This window comes from Halichoeres trimaculatus, unplaced genomic scaffold (assembly GCF_033239565.1).
Source record: "Halichoeres trimaculatus isolate MK-OKI-2021-1 unplaced genomic scaffold, fHalTri1.1 fHalTri1_scaffold_1, whole genome shotgun sequence".
Taxonomy (NCBI): Eukaryota; Metazoa; Chordata; class Actinopteri; order Labriformes; family Labridae; genus Halichoeres; species Halichoeres trimaculatus.
In genome coordinates this window covers 19,259,132-19,282,855 of record NW_027437179.1, presented here as the reverse complement: position 1 = coordinate 19,282,855, position 23,724 = coordinate 19,259,132, and the positions used below count along the sequence as shown (strand labels likewise).

At 41.0% G+C, this 23,724-nt stretch overlaps 1 protein-coding gene across 15 annotated transcripts in view; it reads left to right on the top strand.

Moving 5' to 3' along the window:
• Positions 1-23,724, top strand: part of celf4 (CUGBP, Elav-like family member 4) — a 104,271-nt gene that overhangs the window by 8,773 nt on the left and 71,774 nt on the right. For all 15 annotated transcript variants that reach the window (XM_074680027.1, XM_074679878.1, XM_074679415.1 and 12 more), the window contains exon 2: positions 22,601-22,683. In XM_074680027.1, the coding sequence (XP_074536128.1) occupies positions 22,601-22,683 (83 nt within the window). The remainder of the gene's footprint in view (positions 1-22,600; positions 22,684-23,724) is intronic.

Genomic DNA, 23,724 nt, shown 5'->3' with positions numbered 1-23,724 from the left:
GTGCAAGAGTGCGTAAAACGACAAGGAGCTCAAGACAGAAAAGGAGGGAGATGGAGAGGAGGAGAGAGACAGAGGTGGCGGTTGTTGGAGGGGGAGGGAAGGAGAATTAGAGAGATGTTGAAACAGGGATGATGTAAGAGAATGCGTGAAAGGAGGCGAGGGAGATCCGTGGAAGAGAGTTGGGATGGGAGGTGGGGGGTGCACACACAAAGACAGACAAAGAATAACAAGAGGCGGAGAGATATACAAGAAAGAGAGCGGAGACTGTAAAGAGAGAGGTGCCGACTAAAAATGGAGGCACAGAGAGGGACTGCTCAATGACAGGAACAGAGCGAGCAAATTGAACGTAAAAGAAGAGGCTGGAAATGCAGGAGAGGGAGACGACAGTCAGAGAAGTAGAAAGAGTGAGGGAGTCCCAGAGACAGATGTCGCCCTCGCTGGCCCAGGCAGATTGATAGCTCCTGGCCCAGTTCCATGCCAGGCTTTGACCCCTCTGTCCTCTGCTGTAATTTATAGGCTCCGTTTTGCCAGATTTAAGCACGACTCTGTGGTCATCATGGCTTGAGAAGGGAGAACGACCTTCCTGGGATGGGAGCAGAACTAGACCCCTGCAGCTCCCAGCCAACCCCAAGAGTAAACAAGCAAGTGGTTTTACATTAAAGGATCCCTGACAGCATGTTAATGGGGCAGCTGTCATCTTGGCTTGTATACTCTCTGGTTTGTTTGTAGGTTTCCTCACTTACGTCATATATTTCAGTTTGATTATGTGATGGTGAAGTCGTATGTTTCTGAGTGCCTGGCTTCTGTAAGACAAGTTAGGGTGAGAAATGTAGTTTTTGCTGCTTAACAGTGAAGTTTCATCGCCCTGAGCACACAGCAATAAGAGGCAGAATATATTTGATAAGATTTTTTAACCACATGCTGCTACAAAGTCTTGTTAAAAAGTTCTTTTGATTCTCCCAGCGCTCCAATAAAAATCCCAGATATCTGATGTCATCTTTCAACTTTTAATAGAGCAGAATTTTTTTCATGAATTTTTGTGCTGGTTTGAAACTGTGAAGCTTAGATATCTAGTAATCTGTTGATTCTCAAGGATCTCTTTATCCTGTTATATCTAACTTCTTAAGCAAACAAGGAAAAGGCTTCTCTTTACACTCATGTATTTTTGGGCACACTTGGTATTTGTAACTTCACTCAAGAAGTCACTCAAAGGCTGTTGACATGTTGAAAATTCAACCTTGCCACAAGCGACGAGGTAGAGTTTAAGCAGACCACTGTGTTGTTGCAAATAGGTACGAGGTGTCCACCTGCCAGTCAACTCAGACATGACTAATGCAAATCTATGCATAGCTCTCATTCATATTGTCTTCAAAGCTGGTGAGTCACAATGTAATCAACTCCTCCACCCTCTCAGTGTTTTGACTTTTCTACAGCAGAGGTTGCTGTTTGGTTTTACATCAGTGTCACTGGCTGTCCGTCTATGACTGGTTGCTTGAATTTACTGCCTGATTAAAGGAGGTCTTTTCTTGCCTCTGTTGTATCTGCGTGTAATAGGGGACTTATAAAGTGCAGTTTCCCCTCGTGAAAGAGGGTTAAGTCTCCACTCCTCTGTGTTACATTTATTCAAAGGTCAAAATCTTGTCTGCATCTGGGCACAGTTTTCCAGTTTTAGCTTGGTTTTCCTGGTTTGGATGATTTGGCTAATCTTGTCTTGGCAACATAGACAGACAGTTGTCACCTGGCTTCGGTTAGATTGCATAATACGAATCCTGACCATAGACTGTATATAGAGTGGACAGTGTGGCTCCGCCATTTACCATTGTATGGTTTTGAATGGGGCTGAACGATTTTGGAAAATAATGTAATTGCAATTTATTTGGACCAATATTGCGATTTAGCATGCAATTTTAATTTATTTATTTATTTATTTAATTTAATTTAATTTAATCTAATTTAATTTTAATTTTTTTTTTTTTTTTTTTTTGGGGGGGGGGGGGGTATCTTTTGCATTATTTACTAAAAACAATTAATAAGTCATTCTTTATCATTCTATAGCATGAAAGCCAGGCATACATGTTATGATGACATGAAATAGATTGAAGCATAAATTGATACGAATAATATATCTTCATTTAACTATCACGGTCGCAGAAGAACATTGACAGATTGATTAAACTTCAAGACTTGTAGACGTGTAATATTTTTGCCAGAAAAAACAGCATTTTGACTTTTGCTTGTTTTAAGGAAGAAGGAGCACAAGTTACTTTGTCCCCTCCAGGTCTGTGTCCATGAAACTTTTTTTTTAATTTTATTTTTTTAAATTGCAGACTCTGCGATTTGAAAATTGCACTCTGTTACATTGCGATGTTGGTTTAAATTTGATTAATTGTTCAGCCCTAGTTTTGTAGCAAAAATTCCCCCATCACAGGCGCCACCATTGTAGCAGTTTGGAGCCAGAGTCTGCGCAGTAGAGATGATTGGAGCTGGGTGACAAAAATAATATATATTTTTTTTCTTTCGAGAGTCTAATCACTTCCTGACTCTACCTCCTGACATATCTTACAATCCCCAAAAAAATACAGGAGAACAGCAGCTGTCAATCATCGTTAAACATTACATAAAGCCTAATTTTTAACCTTGTATAACTAATGAAAATTAAACTTTTCAGAAAAAAGAGGACTTGACTACAAGGCAGCCAAATGATATCTTCAAATCACCACAACAATCGGATGTGAGAAACATTTCTACGAGGTCTGATAATTTTTTAAAGTTTGACCACAGCCCATCTGGAATGGCTGGAAAGCCGTATTTTTAAACCTATACTGCAGCCAGCCACCAGGGGGAGCAGTTTTTGTGGAGACCTCACTTAGAGCCGAGCAAGCAGACGTCCATTTTTTTTACAGTCTATGATCTTGAATGGTTCACTCAATTCCGTAGGAGGCTTACTTTAAAGTGTCTGTGAGGACTACCCAGTAAAGCTAATATATTGTCAGTAAAAAAGCCCTCTGTTTCCCATGAGCACTTGCACCCACTGTCATGATGATGTGACTCTTACCTAGGTGAGCGTTTGTTCTGAAGCAAATGGCTGGAGAGCAGATCATTTTTTAACACTACTTTTCTTTGTTCAAGGTAACTGTTCACCAGATACAACGTGACAAGGTGATGTATTTATTAACAGCGACGTAGCATTATTGTTTGAAATGTGACAACAAGCAATCTTTGTAAACTTAGTTTGTGGCGTAGTTTAGTAGCTAGCTATATTTAGCACTTCTTTGAGCTCAGTGCTCTGACATGTATCTGTAAGTTGTAAAGTTATTGAATCTTGGTTATGTCCTACCAGTGCTCCTCTACCAACTACAACCCCATCAAATATATATAAATATATCAAAATAAACTTGTCTTGCCTTGCCATCAAGATGAGCTAACTTAACCTGGCTCTTTGTTTTATTGATAGTCTATCAAGTTTGAACTGACCACTGCAGAATAACTGCTGCATGTGGGTTGCGATGCACATTATCCCGGACAGTTTGGCCTGTGTTCTAGCCAGCACTTTATCACTTTCCCTTCTAGCTTTCTTTTGCTCTTCTGTCCTTTTTTTTTTTTACAGTTCAGCTCCAGTATTTGCCATTACAACAAAATTAATCCAAGAAATCATTCTCAGTATAGAAAAACATGAATATCTCTTCTCACTGCCAAACTTTGTCAGTTGGCATGATGTTGTCAAAGGGACTATACAATCAATCCAGTCCCCGCCGACCTGACTGGGAAGCTGAGAATTAGTTAGAAATAACCTATTTTGGCTCTGATTATCTCATTTTTATTTGTTAATTATGATCAGGCATGTATCTAGAAGTGAGACAATTACTGTCAGTATATGAACTGTGTTTTTCCTTTTATTTTTTATTTTTTAAATGTTTTTTAAATTTTAACCTGTTGTTTTGCTATATGAATATAAATATAATAAATGTAAAAAATAAATATATTTATATGGACCATATATAAAACAACAAACAAATAAAAGTCATATTTGAAGTTAAAACAATTTGGTCAAAAGTCTCATAAAAGAAATTAAAATGATTGGGAAAACACGAACCCAGTTCACAAAAGACAGAAAATGAGGTGTTACTGCTTGAGACTGCTGGATTTAAGCAGGTTCAGAAAAGATCACTGCAGAGAGGATTAGCTAGTTTTAAATTAAACCTATTGAACAAATGTCCAGCCGCTTTGCATTCAATTTTTTTTATAGCTGCTCATTTTGTTTTCTATTTCAAATGAAATTTTTCGACTAACAGTTGAACTGAAACTATTTCTAAACACCCCCAGGTCTTTTTCGCTCCTCCTCCTCAACATTTTTTGTCTTGATGCTTAATGAAGAACGAGGGATGGGTACTGAATTAGGTACTTTTATAGGTACCAACCGGATTCTGCCAGAAGTACTGGGTACCGAGTCACGTACAATAAACGGTATCATGTTTAGGTACCTAATTGCATCCTTGTGGTGGTGAGGGAGTGGACGAGTGGGCAATTTTCCACGCTGGACATGAACGCAGCATTGCAAGTTTACATACTGAAAAATAAATATGTTAAATTTAAAAGAATGTACATTTTATTGTAAAACAAATTGATATCTATTGCCATGTAAACACACTCAAAAGTACCAAAAAATTGGTACCGTTGAGTACTAATGGCAATTGCCAGGTACCAGGAATCATTACCATATCGTTTTAAACGTAAAGGTACCCATCCCTATGAAGAACATAGATGGACATACCACCTTTGAAATGCTGACTTGAACAAACGTTTGACCTGTCTAGACCAAACCAAGAGATAAAGCAGGGCGGCCATTGAGACACCTATCAAACAGCTACAACATGCCTGTCTGTCTGTAAACCCTGCTGTTCTTCCATTTATTAATTAACTCCAGCCTTCATCATATCAAAGCTAATATTTTAATTTAAAAATGGTTTACTTGTGTGAGAAACCACAGCTCAATGATCCTCTCCATTCATTTTGATTTTTAACTATTTGTTTTCCCTTCACTTTGAGCAAATAATAACTTTTCAATCAGTCTCAATTCATCTTACAAAGCGCCAGTTCAGAGCAAATGTTATCTAAATATGCTTTACAAAAAGAGCAGGTCTTATAAAGTACAGCGTTAAGTTTACACCTCTTTTCTGAGGTATAAATAGAACTGTATGTATCCTGAGTGTGCACTCTTGTAGACTAACTTGGCTGACTAGCCGGTGGGCTCAGCTGGGTTCGTGCTTGGCTATTCAAAGCATTACCTCAATGCACAAATCAGCCCAGGGAATGATCTGGACAGAAAGCCTTCAGCAAATTATTACAGATTTGCAATTTAATGGCTTCTGAGGTCTCCCCCAGCCCCACACAGGTTCCCAACGAGACAGAGCCTATTAGTTTGGTCCTTTAATCACAGAACAGGAGATGGGAATCCTGGCCAAACCTATATGTACCCTGCTTCACTTGGTGTGGAATGATTTCATGGGGTTTATAGATAGAGAGACAGAGAGGTCTGTGCATGCACGCAGGCAGGCGTGTGCACGGGTGTGTAAGCATTGGCTAGTTGATAAGCATTTCTTTTCCCAGAGCAACAGCAGTGTGTGTTTGTATGTGTGTAAGCAAGAGATGTGTGTGAGTGAGTGCAAGAGAGAGAACAAGCGTTTCTCCATGGATCATTTATCAATACCAGGAGGACACACTGGGCAGCAGCAATTAATTTGGCATAGACTGTACCCAGAGCAAACAAAAGTCTACAAAAACTGCAAATTTGTTTTCAGCATCGTGTTCCAAAAACATTTCCATTAAAAATCTCTTTAAATTTTAACAAAGTCTGCAGCATAAAAGCCTTCACATTATCTTGTCAAAGTAATTATAATGGCAAAGTTTGTATTTAAGCTCCACTTTTTATAAAGTCAGTGTGAGTTGGGGTTTGAATGACTCTCCCTGCTGCACTGCAGTAAACTGACCTCTTAAAGAGCTGAGCTGTGAAACAGTCCCTCACTTAGGCCTGTAAATAAAAAGTATTTGCTTGTGATTTATTGCATTTTATGTCAAATGATCAGCTGTAAAATTGCAGACTCTGAGCTCTGATGTTTTGGTCTGCTTGGGATTTACAGTACAGGACACCTCCCACACAGGGACAAAGTAGTTGAGATAATGACGTGACTTTTGTGCTGCTATTTGTTACAGATAAATGACAAGCTTTCCCTGAGTTGTTTAAGTAAGTCTTGTCCCGTAGCTATAGTTGCCCTGATTAATGTGCCGTCGATGCAGAATGTAAAAACTATCATTCCAATCTGCCTTTCAATGTCCCAATTTGTCCAAGAGGAAGCCAAGCTTTCTAAATGAGCTGGATAAAAGTGACTGCCAAAGGGGCTGGATATATATAATTATCTGTGGCTGGAGCGCCAACAAAGGAACTTTGAAAACCAACTTTGTGCGCCAAAGGCTTCATTAGTCTGACAACAAGATGGCCTCGTAACTTGAAGACGAAAACGACACAGGTATCTGCAAAGCCATTACGAGCATGCAGCGGTGCAGCCTCCTGTAGCCAAAGCTCTATCTGTTTGGGATTAGCAGCTATTTAATGTGTTAATGTTAATATGCAAATGTGTTAATGTAATGTTTGAATTATGAGGTGATTTAAGAAACTGCTGGCTGCTGTTTTGTTGGTCTTACGCATTGACACGTTCCAAAGGACGGATAAGTGTGTTTACCCTGCATATGGAAATCCCTCAATGTCTTTCATCTGTCCTTCCTATAGCGACTACTGGTCCATGTTAGCTTTGCAAACATCTTAATTGTGTTAAATGGAGGAAAAAAAAGCAGGGGGAGATTAAAAGCCATTAATGTGTGTTGTGTGAGGGTGTGCTATTCCCAGGACAGTGCTTTTGTTCACTTTGGCAAAGCAGACGAAGTGAGTTTCACCTTGAAACTCAATGCACACCAGAAACATTGTCATTGTGTCTACCTAAAAACGCCGCCGTCTCTCTCTCGCTGCTCTGTGTTATTCACTGTCAGACCTGCTTTGCTCGTCTTTGCATTTCTTTTTGTGATCGCCTCTCTCCATCCTTCTTACTCTCTTTGTACGTCTCTTCTATTTTCTCTCTGTCTATCTCTTACTTGCTTTTCCTTTGTAACTCTGTTTCCCTCTCTCCTACTCTCCTTCTCTCTCCCTCTGTCTGTCTAAGCGTCAGATAAGCTCACTGGGGGAGACTTTAGAGGACTCTCCATCTGTGTATAAATAGCTCTGGATGAATTATTGAGGGACCTGGGGTTGCTAATAATCCCACAGGACCCATCTGACAATGACACAGAAGATGGAGGGAAAACAATTACGCAGGCTTTCTCCTTCAGAAGAGTGGGAATGGGGGTGTGGTGGTGTAGTAGGAAGGGGGGGCGCTCAGCGGCCTCTGGGAGCCTCCTCACAGGGCCCAACATCTTGGCTAATAAACCCAATTAAGTCTCCGGAATCAATCGGAGCCCCGGGGGTGTCCTCTCTCTTCCTTCCCCGGACGGCGTGCAACAACAGGAAGTGTAATGATTCATGTTCCCCCTCCTGCGTTTGGATCGTCCTCTCATCTCCATCTTGCAGGTTGGCAAGGCGGACGAGACAGGACAGGATGTCCGCCGAGGCAGGATAATAGGACAGGGAGAGGAAAGGAGAGGAGGCGAGTGGAGTGCACAGAGGAATATTAATGGGAATGTTTATCCTGTAAGTGTTTTACTGAAGGGACGAGACATGCGACCACTCCCATGACAGAGTGAAAGCTCTTTGTCTAGCTCGTGTTACCTGATCCATCTGAAGGCTATCTTTGATTAATCGGCTTTCCAGGTCCTTGTCTGCCTGTTGATTCACTATGCTCTCTTCAATCCATCTATCTATCTCATCTATCTGTCTATCTCTGTCTGTCTGTCTGTCTATCTAACTGTCTGTCTAACGTTGAGCTCAGTGCCGTTGTACTTTGCAAAAAGTAATGAGTATATTTTCAACATTGTCGTATGGGTTTGGGAGTGTCATATTTCTCGGGGAACTGAGATGATTGGTCAGGTCTAAGGATGGATGCCGAATTAGGGTACTTCTATTGATACGGAATGAATTCTGTCTGTTGTACTGATTACCAATTCAAGTAAAATCAAATGGCGCCATGTTTCGGTATCGAAACCAAGCGGCACCCTCCGGTCTGGGAATGTGAGACAATGCTGAAGTGCTAAAATCTGCTGTTCGCTTGAGGCTGGCTCCAGAAGTAGTGGAAGTCACATACACACCAAGCCAAAGAAAGAAAGAAAGAAAGAAAGAAATTAACCTATTTACAGTCTCCTGTCTGAGTCGCTAATTTACTACTGGCACCCACTGTACGGGGGTGAATTTTTTTTCTCACTCGGCCGTTCAGAGGATATTAAGATCTCCCCCGATAAGAGGCACAGCTGAGGGTCACGTGACCAACAGGCGCCCTATGGCTGTAAGCGAAGCCCTTGCCACTACCAATATGGCTGCTATAGCCAATGTGCTTCATTTTTCGTTTCAGAAACAGACGGGTGACGTCGGCGAGACTACGCCCATGTTTTATACAGTCTATGATACACATCCTTATGACTGTGAGAGAGTGAAAGAATAGGTGTTTTTCCACACTGGACATAAACACAGCATTGCAAGTTTATATATTGAGAAAAAATGTGTTAAATAGAAAAATTTTGAAATGTTATTATTCAACCAATTAAAATTTATTACCACAAAAACACACATGCATGAAAGTTTCCCATCCTTTGGCAGATCAATAAAATCCAGGGAAGCCACGGATGCCACTTGGTGACAGGCATGTTCACAACAAGATAACAGTCCTCAACACAGCATGTGATCTTCATTGTATCCCTAATTCACAGTACTCCCATCATATCACCATGTCAGACTGCCACAAGCCCCCAGAATGTTTCTTAACATCTGTTTGTACCAAGCACATTAAATTATTAATTTCTTAAAAAGAAAGAAAGCCTGAGTATTTAACTGTTCATGGTTTTTAAGGTTTACCACCTTTCCCTACACAACTGTTTTCTTTATTCATGAACTATGTTGACAGTGAAGACACCATTAACTCCATGCTCTTCTACCCTCAACTTCTTAAAGTTTTATGAAACGATACATACTTTTTATTTTGACTTTTTAAATACTTTTTTATTCATAACCCACTGTGTGGACTGTAATCATGCCAAGAATCCAAGCACTCTCTTCATCTCTTGCTGTTTTTAAGTGTTCTGTTTGCGATCTATTGTCTTCTCTTTCTATTCTGTTTTGAAATAATAAAACATAAAACTCGTCGCCTCCCACACATTAAGATCAGTCTGTACCGTATGATGTAGTGAGAAGTTGTCCTTTTGAGCCACTGCAAATTTGAACCCAATTACCACAAAAATCAAACAAATAAAAAACTAAAGTACAGTTATACAACTTCTAAAGGTTGGGTCATAAGACAAACAGTTTCAGAGCAGATTATTCTCTGGAGTCTCATTAAATGTTTGCATTGCTGGTTCCAAACAAGAATCCAAACTTTAATGGTGTAGATACAGTTTTATGCCTATTTTTAAGTGTATCAACAAAATACACATGGGTAACTACAGGATGAGAATATAAGGGATGATTTATTTAATTCAGTTTCAAACATGACAGAAATTCTTTCTTTTTAAGTCTTCTGATACTAACCAGGTCTGCTTTGTTACACATGGAGAAGTCCCATGAGCCAATTTTAGCTACTTATAAAAAAGACTAAACTGAATACTGATGCCTCTTTATTACCTGCAAAAGTAAGCATGGCTATCACGGATATCTATCTATCTATCTATCTATCTATCTATCTATCTATCTATCTATCTATCTATCTATCTATCTATCTAGCCACAATTTCTGAAGATAAAGAGCAAGGCATCTATCCTACAACTAATTTTGTCTCAGGTGTCTTAGGACAGTTTTACTGTCAGATGTAAACTAATAAAAATCGAAGAGGATAATGTAATATGTTTAAAATCTTTGAGTTAGAGCAGTCCCAAACAACTATTTTTCAAATGATTAATCTAGCGACTATTATTTTTGATTAACTGATATAATTACTTTTTTTTTTTTGCTTAATCTAGTAAATATTTCTTTCATTTAATGATTAATTAGCAATACCTGATCAGTGTAACTGATGCATGTTGACATCATTTCTCCTTTCGTTGAATGTCAAATAATTAAACAGATGACTCTGCAAATTATTTGATAAATAATTTGACCTAAAATAGTGTTGTACTAACAAGAGTTAATCATCATGCTCCAACAGATTTTTAACACCAAAATAAGTCCTTCAATTGTTTATTTATTATTAATTGTTGGTTGTTTAAAACACAAAGTGGTAAATAACTAAATAATTACAAAAAAAATCTAGGCAGTATTTATCCTGGAGACCACATAGTTCCCGTTCTATATGAAATCATTAAATCTTTAAAAGTGAAGTCTGTTTAAGAAAAAAAAAGACACTTTAGCTACAGTATGTAACATATTTCCAGGGAGAACTATTTACACATTACTTTGATAAGTATTTGTATATTAGGAGGTTCAATTATTTTAATTACAGCACCTCATATCTGAAACCAACATCTGTTAAATGTACGTTCCTTGTTTTTTACTGAATTTACCCAGAGTTAGGTTTTCGCCTCTGATTGGTCAGCTCTGAGTCACGTGAGCAGGTAACAGGAAAATAAAGTTGTTGTTCCCAGTGTTAGCAAGACGGCTTATTGTCATTGGCTTGTTGTCAAATGTGTATTTGCTTATTGGGGCTTGCTTTGCTCTTTGTGTGATCCCGCCTGATTCTCTCCCACCTCTCTGTAACAACACGTTTAGTTTAGTTTCTCTACATGCGCAACTTCCACTTCACTCATGCGCACTCCACCCCTCCTTCTCCTCCTCACTGAGTGTTACCTGTGCAGTATGAGCATGAATGAGCTCCATCGGGGGAATGCCCTCACTTTTAAAAAGAGAGGGGAGTTTTGACACTTGTATGTGACTTAAATCCTGAAAAAACTGTCCATAACGCAGAGCGACACTGAAAGCTGTCAGGCTGTCCAAGCAGGGGATGTAGAGCCTCCGTCAGCGCACAGTGCCGTCGCAGTGCTGAGATTTTTCCCTATCGGTTTTCCACCTGGTATTTCATTTCACTATATGACAACAACGATAAAAACAATTATATGACACGTCCACTGTTAAAGTTTGCGTTGATGAATTTTTATAGTCCACGTGGTTGATTTTGTCGACCAATCATCGCAGTCTTACTTGAAGTGTGATATTAGTCTGCTGTTCTTTTCCAGAAGAGTCCAACCTGGAACGGTAGAGTGAGGACTTTTTATTCATTTTGGGAGTCATTCTGCGTTTAATAATTCATATTGTGAAAGCTAAATTTGGGTGTCCCAAACATTTCCTGACAAAATGGCTGAGGTAGGATGAGAGTGAGGCGACTCATCTCCCTGGATTTGGGACACAGTTCTAGATGTTTAGTGTGTGTGTGTGTGTGTGTGTGTGTGTGTGTGTGTGTGTGTGTGTGTGTGCGTGTGTGTGTGTGTGTGTGTACGTGTGTTTGCCATCAGGGGAGCATTTAACAAGAGTGTGTGCGTGTTCAATCGTTTATGCGCTCAGCCTAAGTGTTCTTCAGAAAGGAATTGTACCTCATGGTTAGAGAACTCAATAGCCCCATGTAAGCCCAGTTTGTGTGTACAAATGTGTGGGCATGAATGTGTGTATTTGTGTGTGTGTTTTCAGTGTGGACCCTCAGGAGACAGAGTGGACGGGTGAGGGGTGGAGGGTTGGTGGTTTGTGTTGAGGGGGGACGACACTGTCCTAATGATGCATTTTCTACACCATTGATTCAGCGGCTCTGCTCTCCAGTAAATCCTTCACATGCAACACATTAAAGCCGGCCCTTTTTCCTCCTCCGCCAATCGATTAGCACAGCTTAGAGACGGCCTCTCTGGGAAGCAGGGAAAGAGATGGGACTTGTTATCTTCAGGGACTCTTTTACACACACACACGACACACAAATATCAATTGAAGATGGTCATTCTTTCTCACATGTTTTATTTTCTTAACTTAAAACCTTTTTTAACATTTTTATCCATATTGGCAGTGAAAAAGTGCCTAAAGTTTAGTGAGAACTCCTTTGTTTGCATGCATTTGCTATTAACACTCTTAATCCCTGGATTACTGCATGCCTGTTGGTATTAATGTTGTCCACGTCCAATTTTCCAGCTTGTCACTTGTTCGGTTTGTTTCTGTTTAATTTGTCTGTATGGTCTGCAGATATGGAAGTTTAACATGCAAATAGTTTGTGCAATTGGTAATGATGACTTTGAAGATTATAATGTTATAAATCAGCAGATTTTTTTTTTTTTACTGCAGCAGTCCCCTGAAGAAGTTTTGGCAATTTTTAAGCAACTTATTTAAGTAATTTTTCAGTGTTCCTAAAAAGTTACAATCAAACCCCCTGAGAACTTTAATTTAGCATGATGATAAAGACTTTTTGCAAAAATTGCCCAGTTATAAAAATTTATTTCACACCCTCTGGTGCTTCAGAACGGAGTATTCACCCAGGATACAGTATAATAACTTTCATTGGACTTCTTCATATCCTCATCTCAGGGAGTAATTTAGTTACAACTGGAGCCACTATTGTTCTAAATTACAATGTCCTGCACTTTTAATACTGGGAGAAAAATGCAGCAGATGTACAGTAGTGGTAGTGCTGTCCCTCTGAGTTTCATCCGTCACCTGGTTATTAACTTTTGCTCTTTCTTTTCTTGCTCTCTGGTTCCCTCGGTAGCTGCTCGCTGCGTCTTACTATATTACAGATTCTCCTCATTCCCCCGAAGAGAGGACTAGGGGATCTGCATAAAGTCGCCTATAGGAGAGTTGGGACTGCTATTACACTTCTTTATAAATGAATACACCTATTTTTTTCATAATGTTGCCCCTAAAATCTGTCTCACTCTGCTGAAATAACACCACCCTTCAGACATGCATTCATTGGTCCTGGAAACAGCTCCTGAATTTTTAAGGCTTGTTCTACACAATGCAAAAAAAAAAAAGTAGAAATGCTAGATGTTGTCTCTGAAAAGTGGTAAAGTTTCCCCCTTGCATTTCCAACAGAGTACAATAAAGGAGCTCTCTGACCTCATAATGTGGGCTTCAAAGTGCTTTTTACTCTTTTATCAGGGTTTATAGCTGCCAGTTAAAGATTTTAAGACGATACGAGGAGAGACTTGGAGTGATCCCAGAGACCTTGGCTGTGTCCCCTAAAATAGCTACTATCCTCTGTCGTTTTTTTCCATTGTGAGTAATGATCTGAAAGGTCAGCGGAGGTGGGAGGGATATGAGGGATTGATGCTGGTTTGATTAAATTTCTATGTCTCACAAAACCAGAAGTGTAGGTGCTATCTCAGTGTTCCCTTTTGTGTCTGGGTTCAGTGATATTTAACTCAGACCAGTCTGCAGGTTTAATCAGTCCCACAAATTTTAATATTTATGAGAACTTGAAGACACCGTCAGAGATGATAAGGTGTAAGGTGCTGGGCTAAATGAGAGGAAAGAAATCTTTAGGATAACATCATTGCATTACTTACATCATCCATTTTTTTTCACAAGCTACAAAGACTATAATAATCACGTGATTTCTTCCTACCAGATACAAACTGAATAGCGACGATCACTCAGCTCTATTGAGTGTTCCAGTTACAGCAGCACAAGGGCAACTGTATCACTCCTGAATCAGAAACTCTCTAACACGACACTTATTAGTATTCCTCTCCTGCACTCAGTGCTTCTCATTGTCACCATATGACTAAAAGACCAGGGATTTATACGCTTTCTCTGTGAACACAATAAGTCAAGAATTTTCGTCTTTACTCTGACCCATTTCAAGAGTGAATTGAAGAGCGTTATCTAAGCCTGAGCACTCACAAAAATCCAGTCAGAACGTTCTTGTCTTAAGGTCAATCTTTTAAAAAGGAGGAAAAAAAACATTCTTCTGTTTATTGAGCAAAGGCTGTCCTTGGTCAACCCTTTCAGGCGGAGATAAGTGCTAACAGAACTGAGGTAGAGGGAGACGTGCAGATTTCTATTGACTGACTGAAATTGGACAGCCTCAAACAAAGTTTCATGCCAAAGTTTTTCGAGGCAGAGTTCCAGGGCTGTGCAGCGTGGAGTTTGAGCTGTGCCGTGGATAAAGCTTTTTAATGCTATTGACTCTTTTTAGGCTCTTACCAAGATGTTCTGAAATATTTAAATGATCACTGGGAGTTTCTCCCTCGTCTGTGGCTGGAAATAAAAGGAGAGAGTGAGAGGAGGGAACTTTTTATGTCAGCCTTTTACAATCCCTGAATTAATAGGCACTAGATAATTAGAGAACTCTGTGCAATAACATTGTCCCCGAGCTGTCTAGTCTTGGGTGGCGTCAGGCAATGCATGCTGGTAAAATGTAATTCATGTGAGCAGTAACTTTGCAAAGCACTAATTCAGGAATGCATTAGTAGTTTTACTTTTAGTACATCATAATTAGTTTCAAGGGAGGGTTTCAAGATTGGAGAATCCCATTCAACCGCTGAGGTCCCAGAGGTTGAAGGTTTGGGACTCGCACCAACCCCAGGGGTTAAACTTCAGTAATTACTCATGAAAAGAACACAATGGGCCCAAATACCCTTAAATCCCCCATTTAATGTAAACCTTAAGTTTTTATTTCAATTTTATGACAACCCAATTGAAGCCTTGCATGACTGATTATTCGAAAACTTCATATCTGAAGCCCCATTTCCACCAGGCGGTTCAGTTTGGTTCGAACCGTATGGCACACATTTTGTGTTATTTCCATTGACCTGTAGCAAACTGTACTGATCCATATTGGACTGCTTGGTGGACACAGGGCTTATTGAACCCAGGTGAAAAACTTTAGTTCTGCCTCAGCCTGACCATAGACTGTATAATAAATGGACTTAATCTCTATGACATCATTCATTTTTTCTGTAGGGGAGTATTAACCTCTTAAGACCTGACCTTTCATCTGGTGTGCAATTTTTAATTCACCTTGCTATTCGGGATAAGTAAGACCTAATAAGTATAACAACTTAACTTGGTCTTTGTACGGGGAGTTGGTTTGTTTGTGTAATGAGTCCTCTATTAGCTGTTAGTGAGTGGTGTTATTGTATTTAAATTTGTTGTTTTCTTTTCACTAAAATGGGGGTAATGTGATTTCACCAAAAGATGATGTGGGCAGTTTCCCCTAATGTGGCCAATAGGTCAAACTTAAAAAAAAATGAAGTGTTAAGGGTCTGAGAGGCAGAAATGTAATATCCAAGTATGTGGACGCTGGGTCTTAAGAGGGTAAAGCCAACTGCCATCAAGAACCATATTGAAAAAGCTGAACTTAACATAACTTTGGTCAGAGAAGTATGAGGTATCTGTGCCCTTACATTGGGTAATCTCCTAATCTTAATTACTGAGCTGTAAGGAAATTCACACCTAACCCCAGTGATGTAATCCTGAAACCTACTGGTGGATTCAAACTTAGACACAGCTTTATTTGAGTCTGCTGAACAGAGTTTTGCATGAACGTACAGCATTAACTTACTCCTAGAGTTTGTTTCTCAGCAGCATCTTTATACTCACTTGTCAAGTTGCACAGTGAGCTTTAGATAGCATGACTGGTGAAAGGTCTTGCCTATAGCTATCAATCTCAGAGGGTTAAGGGTTCTGAGATTGCATAGTTGTAAATGTGGCTAAAAATGTGTTTTCAGAGCTGTTCTGCAGATCTTGTTGAATTTGATTCAACCTTGAAAGTGCTCATAAGGGGAAGATTTAAACAATGTTGGTTTGTGTGAGACAAAGTTTCAAAGATAGTGAACTCAAGTTGACCTAATAACAAAATGATGACTTGTTTGCAGAAAGAACAGTTTTCATTCCTTACAGTCAACATTTTGGTAAACGATAACTCACTAAGTAAATGTTTCCCACAGCTAACAGGGTCAGAGCTCTATGTGGTCCAACACAGCTGTTGTTTAAATGAGGCCTGGTGGCAGTCAGTGGATTTCACTGCTAAAGCTTGTGTCTTTTCTTCTTCCCCCACCAGAAAGTATTCAGTCTTCATCGTTCCCTCGCTGCTTCCTTTCATCTTCTCTCTTCTACTTCCCCATATTCCTCTCTCTTTCTCTCTCTCGCAGTCTTTTCCTGTTTCCCTCGCTCTCTGTGGGTGTGTGTCCCTTTAGGGTGTCTGCAGCGGTTGAGATAAGAAGCGAGTGTAGGACACAGGGGGATGGTGTTCACAGAAGCTAGGTGATCTTATCTCCCCTCTCCCTCCTCCTCCCTCCCTCCCTCACCCAGCATCCCTTGCTGTTCTGCTCTTCTTCTCCTCTCCCTCTTTCCTTCTTTTTGCTCCCTTGCCCTTCCTTTTCTCTCTCCCCCGGATCTCTTTTTCCCTAGCTCGCCTCTTGTCTCACACACACGCATTCTCTCAGATCCCCTCTGCGCTGCTGTTGATTTGAATTTGAAGTGATGGGAAACCAAATTGGCAGCATTGACAGCAGAAACAAACAGCTTATCTCTCTCTCCTGGGCCAATATGGGTCTTAGTCAGATACTGGAGCCGCTGCCAGCATCTGACTTGTGACAATGATGATAAATTGAACGTTTGTTGACTGTCACTTTCAGTGCGTGTGTATGTGAGTGTGTGACTGTGCTAGCAACTTTGTATGCATGCTGGCCCCTTGTTACATGTGTAAATACACTCAGAGGTACAACACAACTGAAGAGATGTATAGCAGGGAGGCAGGGTTCAGAGGTACTTCTACATCTTAAACTCAGTTTCACTTTTAGCCTGTGTTCACCAAGCGGTTCAGTTTTTTTTTAAATCTCGGTACAGCACACACTTGTGCCGTTTTCTTTGACTAGAACCAGAAGAGGTCTCCAAAGCAGCGTTTCCACCAAGAAGACCGGTTGGTTCGTCTCAGTATGACGGGCATTTTGTGGCGTTTCCGCTGACTTATTCCGGGACAGATCCCCAAATAACCGAGATGAACCGTCCCACTTTTTGGGGCCCTTTCGTATGGCTGCCAGACTGAACCAATCCGCTTTCAGAAGGTGGAGCTACAACACTGAAGACTGTTGATTGGTCAAAAGAATCATCACCTACCCCGACAGCGGCTGCATTTCTCCTGGCGGCACACAGACTTCTCTGAACCAAAGCTTGATTGCACTTTGTATCAGCGCTACATGCCAATCACAGAGAGGACGAAATGCTGCATGTCTTCCATCTCTGCTCTTTGTTTACAGTGTTGCGTTCTTCTTCTTCGTTGGATTAATTAGCGGGGTAAACTGTGTAGCGCTGCTACGGCATCACGCCGCCTGGTCAAACAAAGGTCAGAGCTTTCTCGGACCAAATCTCAGATGTTACCTGCCTGCCTCGTCACAACTTCCAACACTACTCTCCAAAAAGGAAACTGAGAGGCACTTCCTGCTCTGCAAACTGACAAGACATCCATTTCTATTTTTTAACGTATGTTACTGCAGTTCCTGTAAGTCTCATTAAACTTTAATTTAAAGTGTTAAAGTAAATCTTCTGTGCCCTCTCGTCTACCACAAGAGGGCACAGTTTTGCTGTAGAAACGCAAACGGGATCAGGCTCATCTGTACCAAACCATGCTAAACCATACTGAACCGAACCAGAATGCTTGGTGGAAACGCAGCTCAGGTGACCAACCTGCAACATCCCACTTTTTGGTGCGCTTCCATTGGGGTTCCAGAAATAACAATCCCACCCAAGAGGCTGGAGCTAGAAACACTGCAGTCCATTGATTGGTCAGAAGAGTTGTCACTTCCTGTGCGAAAGCCGTAATAAAGAACAACACATAGCACTACCATGTTTAAAGCTTGATTGCGCTTTGCAACAAAGAGCCACATGGCAATCACGAAGAAGAAGATGAGTTGATGGATGTCTTCCATTGTGGCTTTTTGTTTACCATGACGTATTTTTCTTCTTTGTTGGATCTATTAATGGGGTTAACCTGGCGCTCTGTTATGCCGTCATGCTAATACGCATCTAATGTGGCTATCAGCATCTGGCTTACACACTGTCTACCAAGAAGGGCACAGTTGCCTGAGGAAATGCAAACAGGATCCGGCTTTACCAGCCTCACCTGTACCAAACTTTACTAAATGCTGGGTGGAAACAGGGCTTTTGAAGCAGTCCTTTGCAAGTCACAGAAAATACTTTTTTTAACTTTTGCTCATCAGTGTTTTTCACGAGTATGTTACTTGTTAGTTTAAATAAAACATTTGACATTATTCAAGTTTTGGCATGGTTAACCAATTTTAACCCATGAGTGTAGCTTTACATCTACATCTGTGTCATAGAAATGGTCCATATTCAAATAAGAATTATGGTTAGGCAATATATAACATTTCTGACAGAACTGACAAATTTGCATCAGGAGAGAAATGTCAAGTTGTTATTTTTAACTTAATTATCATCCTTTGACTATACCAGCTATAACCCATCAGATTTGTGGGACTCTCCCTTTCACCTTGTGTCACATCTTGCAATTTGTAGTTTGTTAGAGACTTGCATTTATGAGATGTAGCAATGGCAGTAGAACTGGAAAAAGAATGGTATGAGACATAGAGCTGGGTGCTAGATCCACAACATGGTGTGGACATCCTTGTTATCATATTGCCACAATGTTGCCCAAGATAGTCAGGTAAATAGGTATTTCAGGGGGAATAAATATGTACCGCAAGTTGGTGTATCCCAATAGGATTTCCTAGTCGTTATTTTAATTAGCCATAGGTGAAATGTGCTAAATTGGCAGTTGAAGGACCACTACAGGTACATGGTCACCAGGAGGTCACCGCTGTGACGGATTATCACTGAAGTCAAGAATGAAAATAATTGGGTATAGAAACAGAAAGGTCTTACTAACAATAATCATATAAATGCTTGATACAGCATACAACCGTCCCTGGAAGCACATAAATGAAGACTTAACTGATATTGAAACAAATGAGTAACCAGTGGCGGCTTGCCAATAGAGGGCGCTAGGGCGCCGCCCCACCGTCATTACCGTCAGCATTACCTTGAAGAATGAGACATTAAAAAAGAAAAAGAAATAATGAAATATAATTTCCTTAACTATATGTTTATATATATATATATATATATATATATATATATATATATATATATATATATATATATATATATATATATATATATATATATAAATCTGCAAATAAATTAAATATTATACATTTCATGACGGGTAAAGTTGTTTCATTCATCTGCGTTACCTGATTGGTGACATGTTTCCACCGGGGCGCAGAAATCTTTGGCCACAGACCCTCGTTATAAATTGTACATGGGCAGTGGCTCCTCTTCAATACAAGAGATAGGACCATGTCGGGGCGCACCTTTCTTGCGCCCAGAGCTGAATGCAGCATACCACCACCCTCCCACCCTGGAGCCAACGTCACAGCTGTCTGTTATAAAGTGCAGTTGATTGAAAGGTCGAGCCGCGGGAGTAGGAGACGATCAGACAGAGACGTAAAATGGAGAGAGAAAACATAAATAACACAGTGAAATTGCGCAGTTACCTTTTGAGAGGAGAACGTATCAGGAGAAGGTGAATGTAAAAGAGCGCGGACCTTAACAGTATAATGTTGCTTTTTTTTGTTTTCATTGATGTAAATACACAGGTGTGATACCCTAGCTCGTTTGCTTGCTTATTAGTATATGTCTGTTTTGGAGTCATAGCCCCACCTGGATAAAACTCCACCAGCAGCCACTGTGAATAACATGTCAAATTAAAGGTTACGTACTCCTGGTTCTATGGGGAAGCCATCACATACATAAAAGTAGAGTATAAGTTCAGCCTGGCTCTGGTCATGGCTCTGTTCTAGGAGCTCCCTGCTCTTTCATGTGTGTACATGAAAGAGCAAAGTGCGGGAGATTAAAATTCCTCTTCCTTTTATATGCAAATAAGAAACATAGAGGCAGGGAGAGCATCAGCAAAGACTCCCAAGGGTACACAACTGACTAAGCACCAGTTCATATGACACAGGTAAAATCAGACACAGCTTTAAAAGTAGGAGCTGGAAGGAGGTAGGTTGCTCAGCAGTTTGTGACTGAACTGGAACATAAAGGGGAGCAACCCTACAAAATCTCAAACCTACCTTACAATGCCAGTCAAAAATGTCATGAAAATTATTACCTTTTGCTTCAAGGTGCTTATCAATAATTTTATTTTGCCAAATTTGCATCTTGGTCATCTAAATAAACTCTTTATACTTGGCTTGTAAGTAAATCTTTAAAAAAGGACCTGTTCAGGTTAATGTGTTATAGTGTTTTAGTATAAGGCAGATATATATGTTAAGATTTAAGAAAAAGCTGTAAAGCCCATCCCCCAGAAATAACTTTATGTTCCTTTAATATTCAACAGTCAGCAGACAGTCCTCCATCTCATAGTCTGTTTTTTTTTTGTAGGAGAACTACAGGTCTCAGGAATTTAAATCAGTCAATCAGTTTGAGTTTTCATTCACCAAACTATTATACAGCCTATTTTTTTTTTTAATTTAAGCTACTTGAAATTTCTCTGTAAGTAAGTGCAGCCCAGCCTTGTATATTCTGTGTTGAAATTGTGTGAAAGAGTTAATATCAAAAACAAATAAGACACACGGTAGAGTAAGAAACGTATTGTGTCATCCATGCTGTTTCATTGTATGATTTGGTTTTATGAGTCTAGACCTGAATAGATATTTTTACTGAATATGTTTGATTTGATGGCTGCCTGTTCTGAAAACCTGCAAGTGAGCGGATGAGTGTCAGGCGTGTGAAGCAGAGGCTGCCGTGTGTGTTTCCTATGGGACTGCACCGGCATGTAGCGTTAACACGACAGGCCCTGAGAGGATGAGGAGGTAGCCAAGCTGTCAGCGGCCAGCTCCCACTTCACCTAATGAGAAAGAGGCCCGTTAATTAAAAACACCAACAGGCAGAGCTCCCCTGTGCCCCGCCATCAGGACGACCCAGGGTTAAAGACACAGAGCCGAGAGGAGGGGAGGCCTGCTGCTTCTACATACAGTGCGTGGTGCTGCCCTCCACCATAAATAGCCCCCAGTATGCAAAAAGGAACAAAGCAAAACACAAGAAGGATGAGCATAAAGAGGAGGGTGCTCTATAACCACACTGTGTTTGTAATTATCTGCTCAGGCCTTGATTTTCCTCTAAAATGTGATTCTTTTGTTTCTTTGAGCTTGGTTTAGCTGCATGAAAGTAGGGAAATGTTTCTGAATTTCACACAGAATTTGCACAAAAATTTGGCCCCTTTGAGTTATTTTCATGTATTTCAGCTCTAATTTCTTATTTATAGCCTTGCTCTGAAATGAATCTTTAAAAAAATGTATGCTTATGCTGCTTGTGTGCACACCCAAAGACTTGTTGTTCCTCGTGGTTTAGTGAGAATTTGTCCAGACTCTGACCAGAGCGAACATGTGAAACATCGGCATGTTCAGTGTTAAATGAGGGCTGCTGATTCGTGTCAGCACAGCCTACCGTGCAGTTGTCTTAATGTGTTTTATTAAACCGTCAAACAGATAAATCATTAGCCTTGATCTGTAGATTGACAGTTTGTCAGCGCTGTGACAATAGCGTGCGCCTCGCTGTCAACAGGGGGTGGCGAGTGAATGGTTTGCACGTTCCCCATGGCTTCCTCTTGTTCTCCCTCTTCCTTCTCGCCTCCTGCATCTCCATCTTCCCTCCAACCCTCACATGTCAGCCCAGGTGCAAACAAAACCGAGGATTGTGGGTAGTCTTGGAACATATGGAGCAGGGAGAGCCGGAGAAATGAAGGGTGGAGGGAAGAGAGAGGAACAGGGGGGAAGTGAGACAGAGAGAGAAAGAGAAGCTGTCAGGGAAATGTCTCTCCCTGTCACAGCAGCCAGGAGAGTGCGATGGACGAATGGATAACTGCTATTTCAGACTGCCAGGGAGGGAAGCTCGAGCAGATTTGATGTGTTTTACAGGCAGAATCGCTCTTACGCGACAGAATGCACAAATTGTTGTGTCTTCAAAGCGGCGATTTTTGGTTTAGCTGGTGCTTTTTTTTCCTGCGTGTGTATGGATCGTGTACACAGGAATGTTCCGTTTGTTCATCTGCTGGAATATTGTGCACAAACACCCGGCACACACACGCACACACTCTCACACACACATACAAGTGAATTCCCAGAGCTGCCATGTAGACAGAGTTTCAGCGTTATGGCTGCAGGCTCACTCTGTGTGTTTGTGTGTGTGTGTGTGTGTGTGTGTGTGTGTGTGTGTGTGTGTGTGTGTGTGTGTGTGTGTGTGTGTGTGTGTGTGTGTGTGTGTGTGTGTGTGTGTGTGTGTGTGTGTGTGTGTGTGTGCGTGTGTGTGTGTGTATTTTGGCTATTTGCTGGTGATTGGTGCAGCCCTCTCCCATGGCTGTCACTCTCTGTCCCCTTATTCACATAACATAATAATCTCTCCCTCTGTCTCTCTCTACTCCAGGCTGTGCCTTCCTCACCTACTGTGCCAGAGAGTCAGCCCTGAAAGCCCAGAATGCATTGCACGAGCAGAAGACCCTGCCAGGGGTAAGTCAAACACAAGGAACGCCATGGCTACAGAGAAGAAAAATCCAACATAAACACTTCTTGGATTGACTCCCACACACAAACATACACAGATGCCCTTTTTTTCTTGACATATGAGGGCTTATATTTGAAATCAGAGGGGAGCGACTGTCCTTGCCTTACTTGTCATGTACTGTTTATCATCACTGGCTGTACAACAGACACAAACAGAGCCCTTCTTCCCCCTTAAATATCTGCCCTCTTTCTCTCCCTCCCCCTCTTTTTCCCTGCCTCCTGCTCTCCCTTCACTCTGACAGTCACACACACACAAACCCATAGGGAGAAACCACACACAGCATCACATCATAGGCTTACTATTTTTAGTCCTTCCTCCAGTTTGTGTAAATGAGTGTGTGCCTGTCTTTGTGTGTGTGTGTGTGCATGTGTGTGGGCATGTGTGTTCGAGAGAGAAATAGACAGAGAGGGATGAAAAGCGGGCAAGCGGGTGGATGTAGGCTATTTGTACATTGATGTGCATGCTCCGCATTATTTCCCCGCGCTGGCAACATCAACAAACATGAGTGTGCATTGTGAATGTACATCACGACGGCACATCTCCACGACAGCTGCTCGCATGCTGTGGATGTTCCCACTCACATGTACAATGCAGCTGGAAGCAACGCGTGTCTCGTTTTAATACTCGGCTCCCACTCGTGCATGCTGGAAAGAGGGAGTTTCGACGCTGTGATGGAAAAGAGGTGGATGTTTTATTCCTGAGCATGTGGGGGAGACTGTATGTGCGTATGCGAAAGTGAATACACTATAAACACCTTTTTTTACTGTGTACATGATCTTAAGATTACACATTTGTGTCTGTGTGTGTGCCAGCATGTGTGTGCGACACAACTCAGGTACCTAAATGCACATGCTACCAACGTGTGTTTGTGTGCACGCGCCCGGCTGTGCGTGCGTGCGTGTGAGGAAGTTTTGATGCGTCTCTGTCAAGCCCAGCTCCGTTTGCTCTGTTCGTTTTTAATGACGCCTCCAGGGAAGCTGACAGTC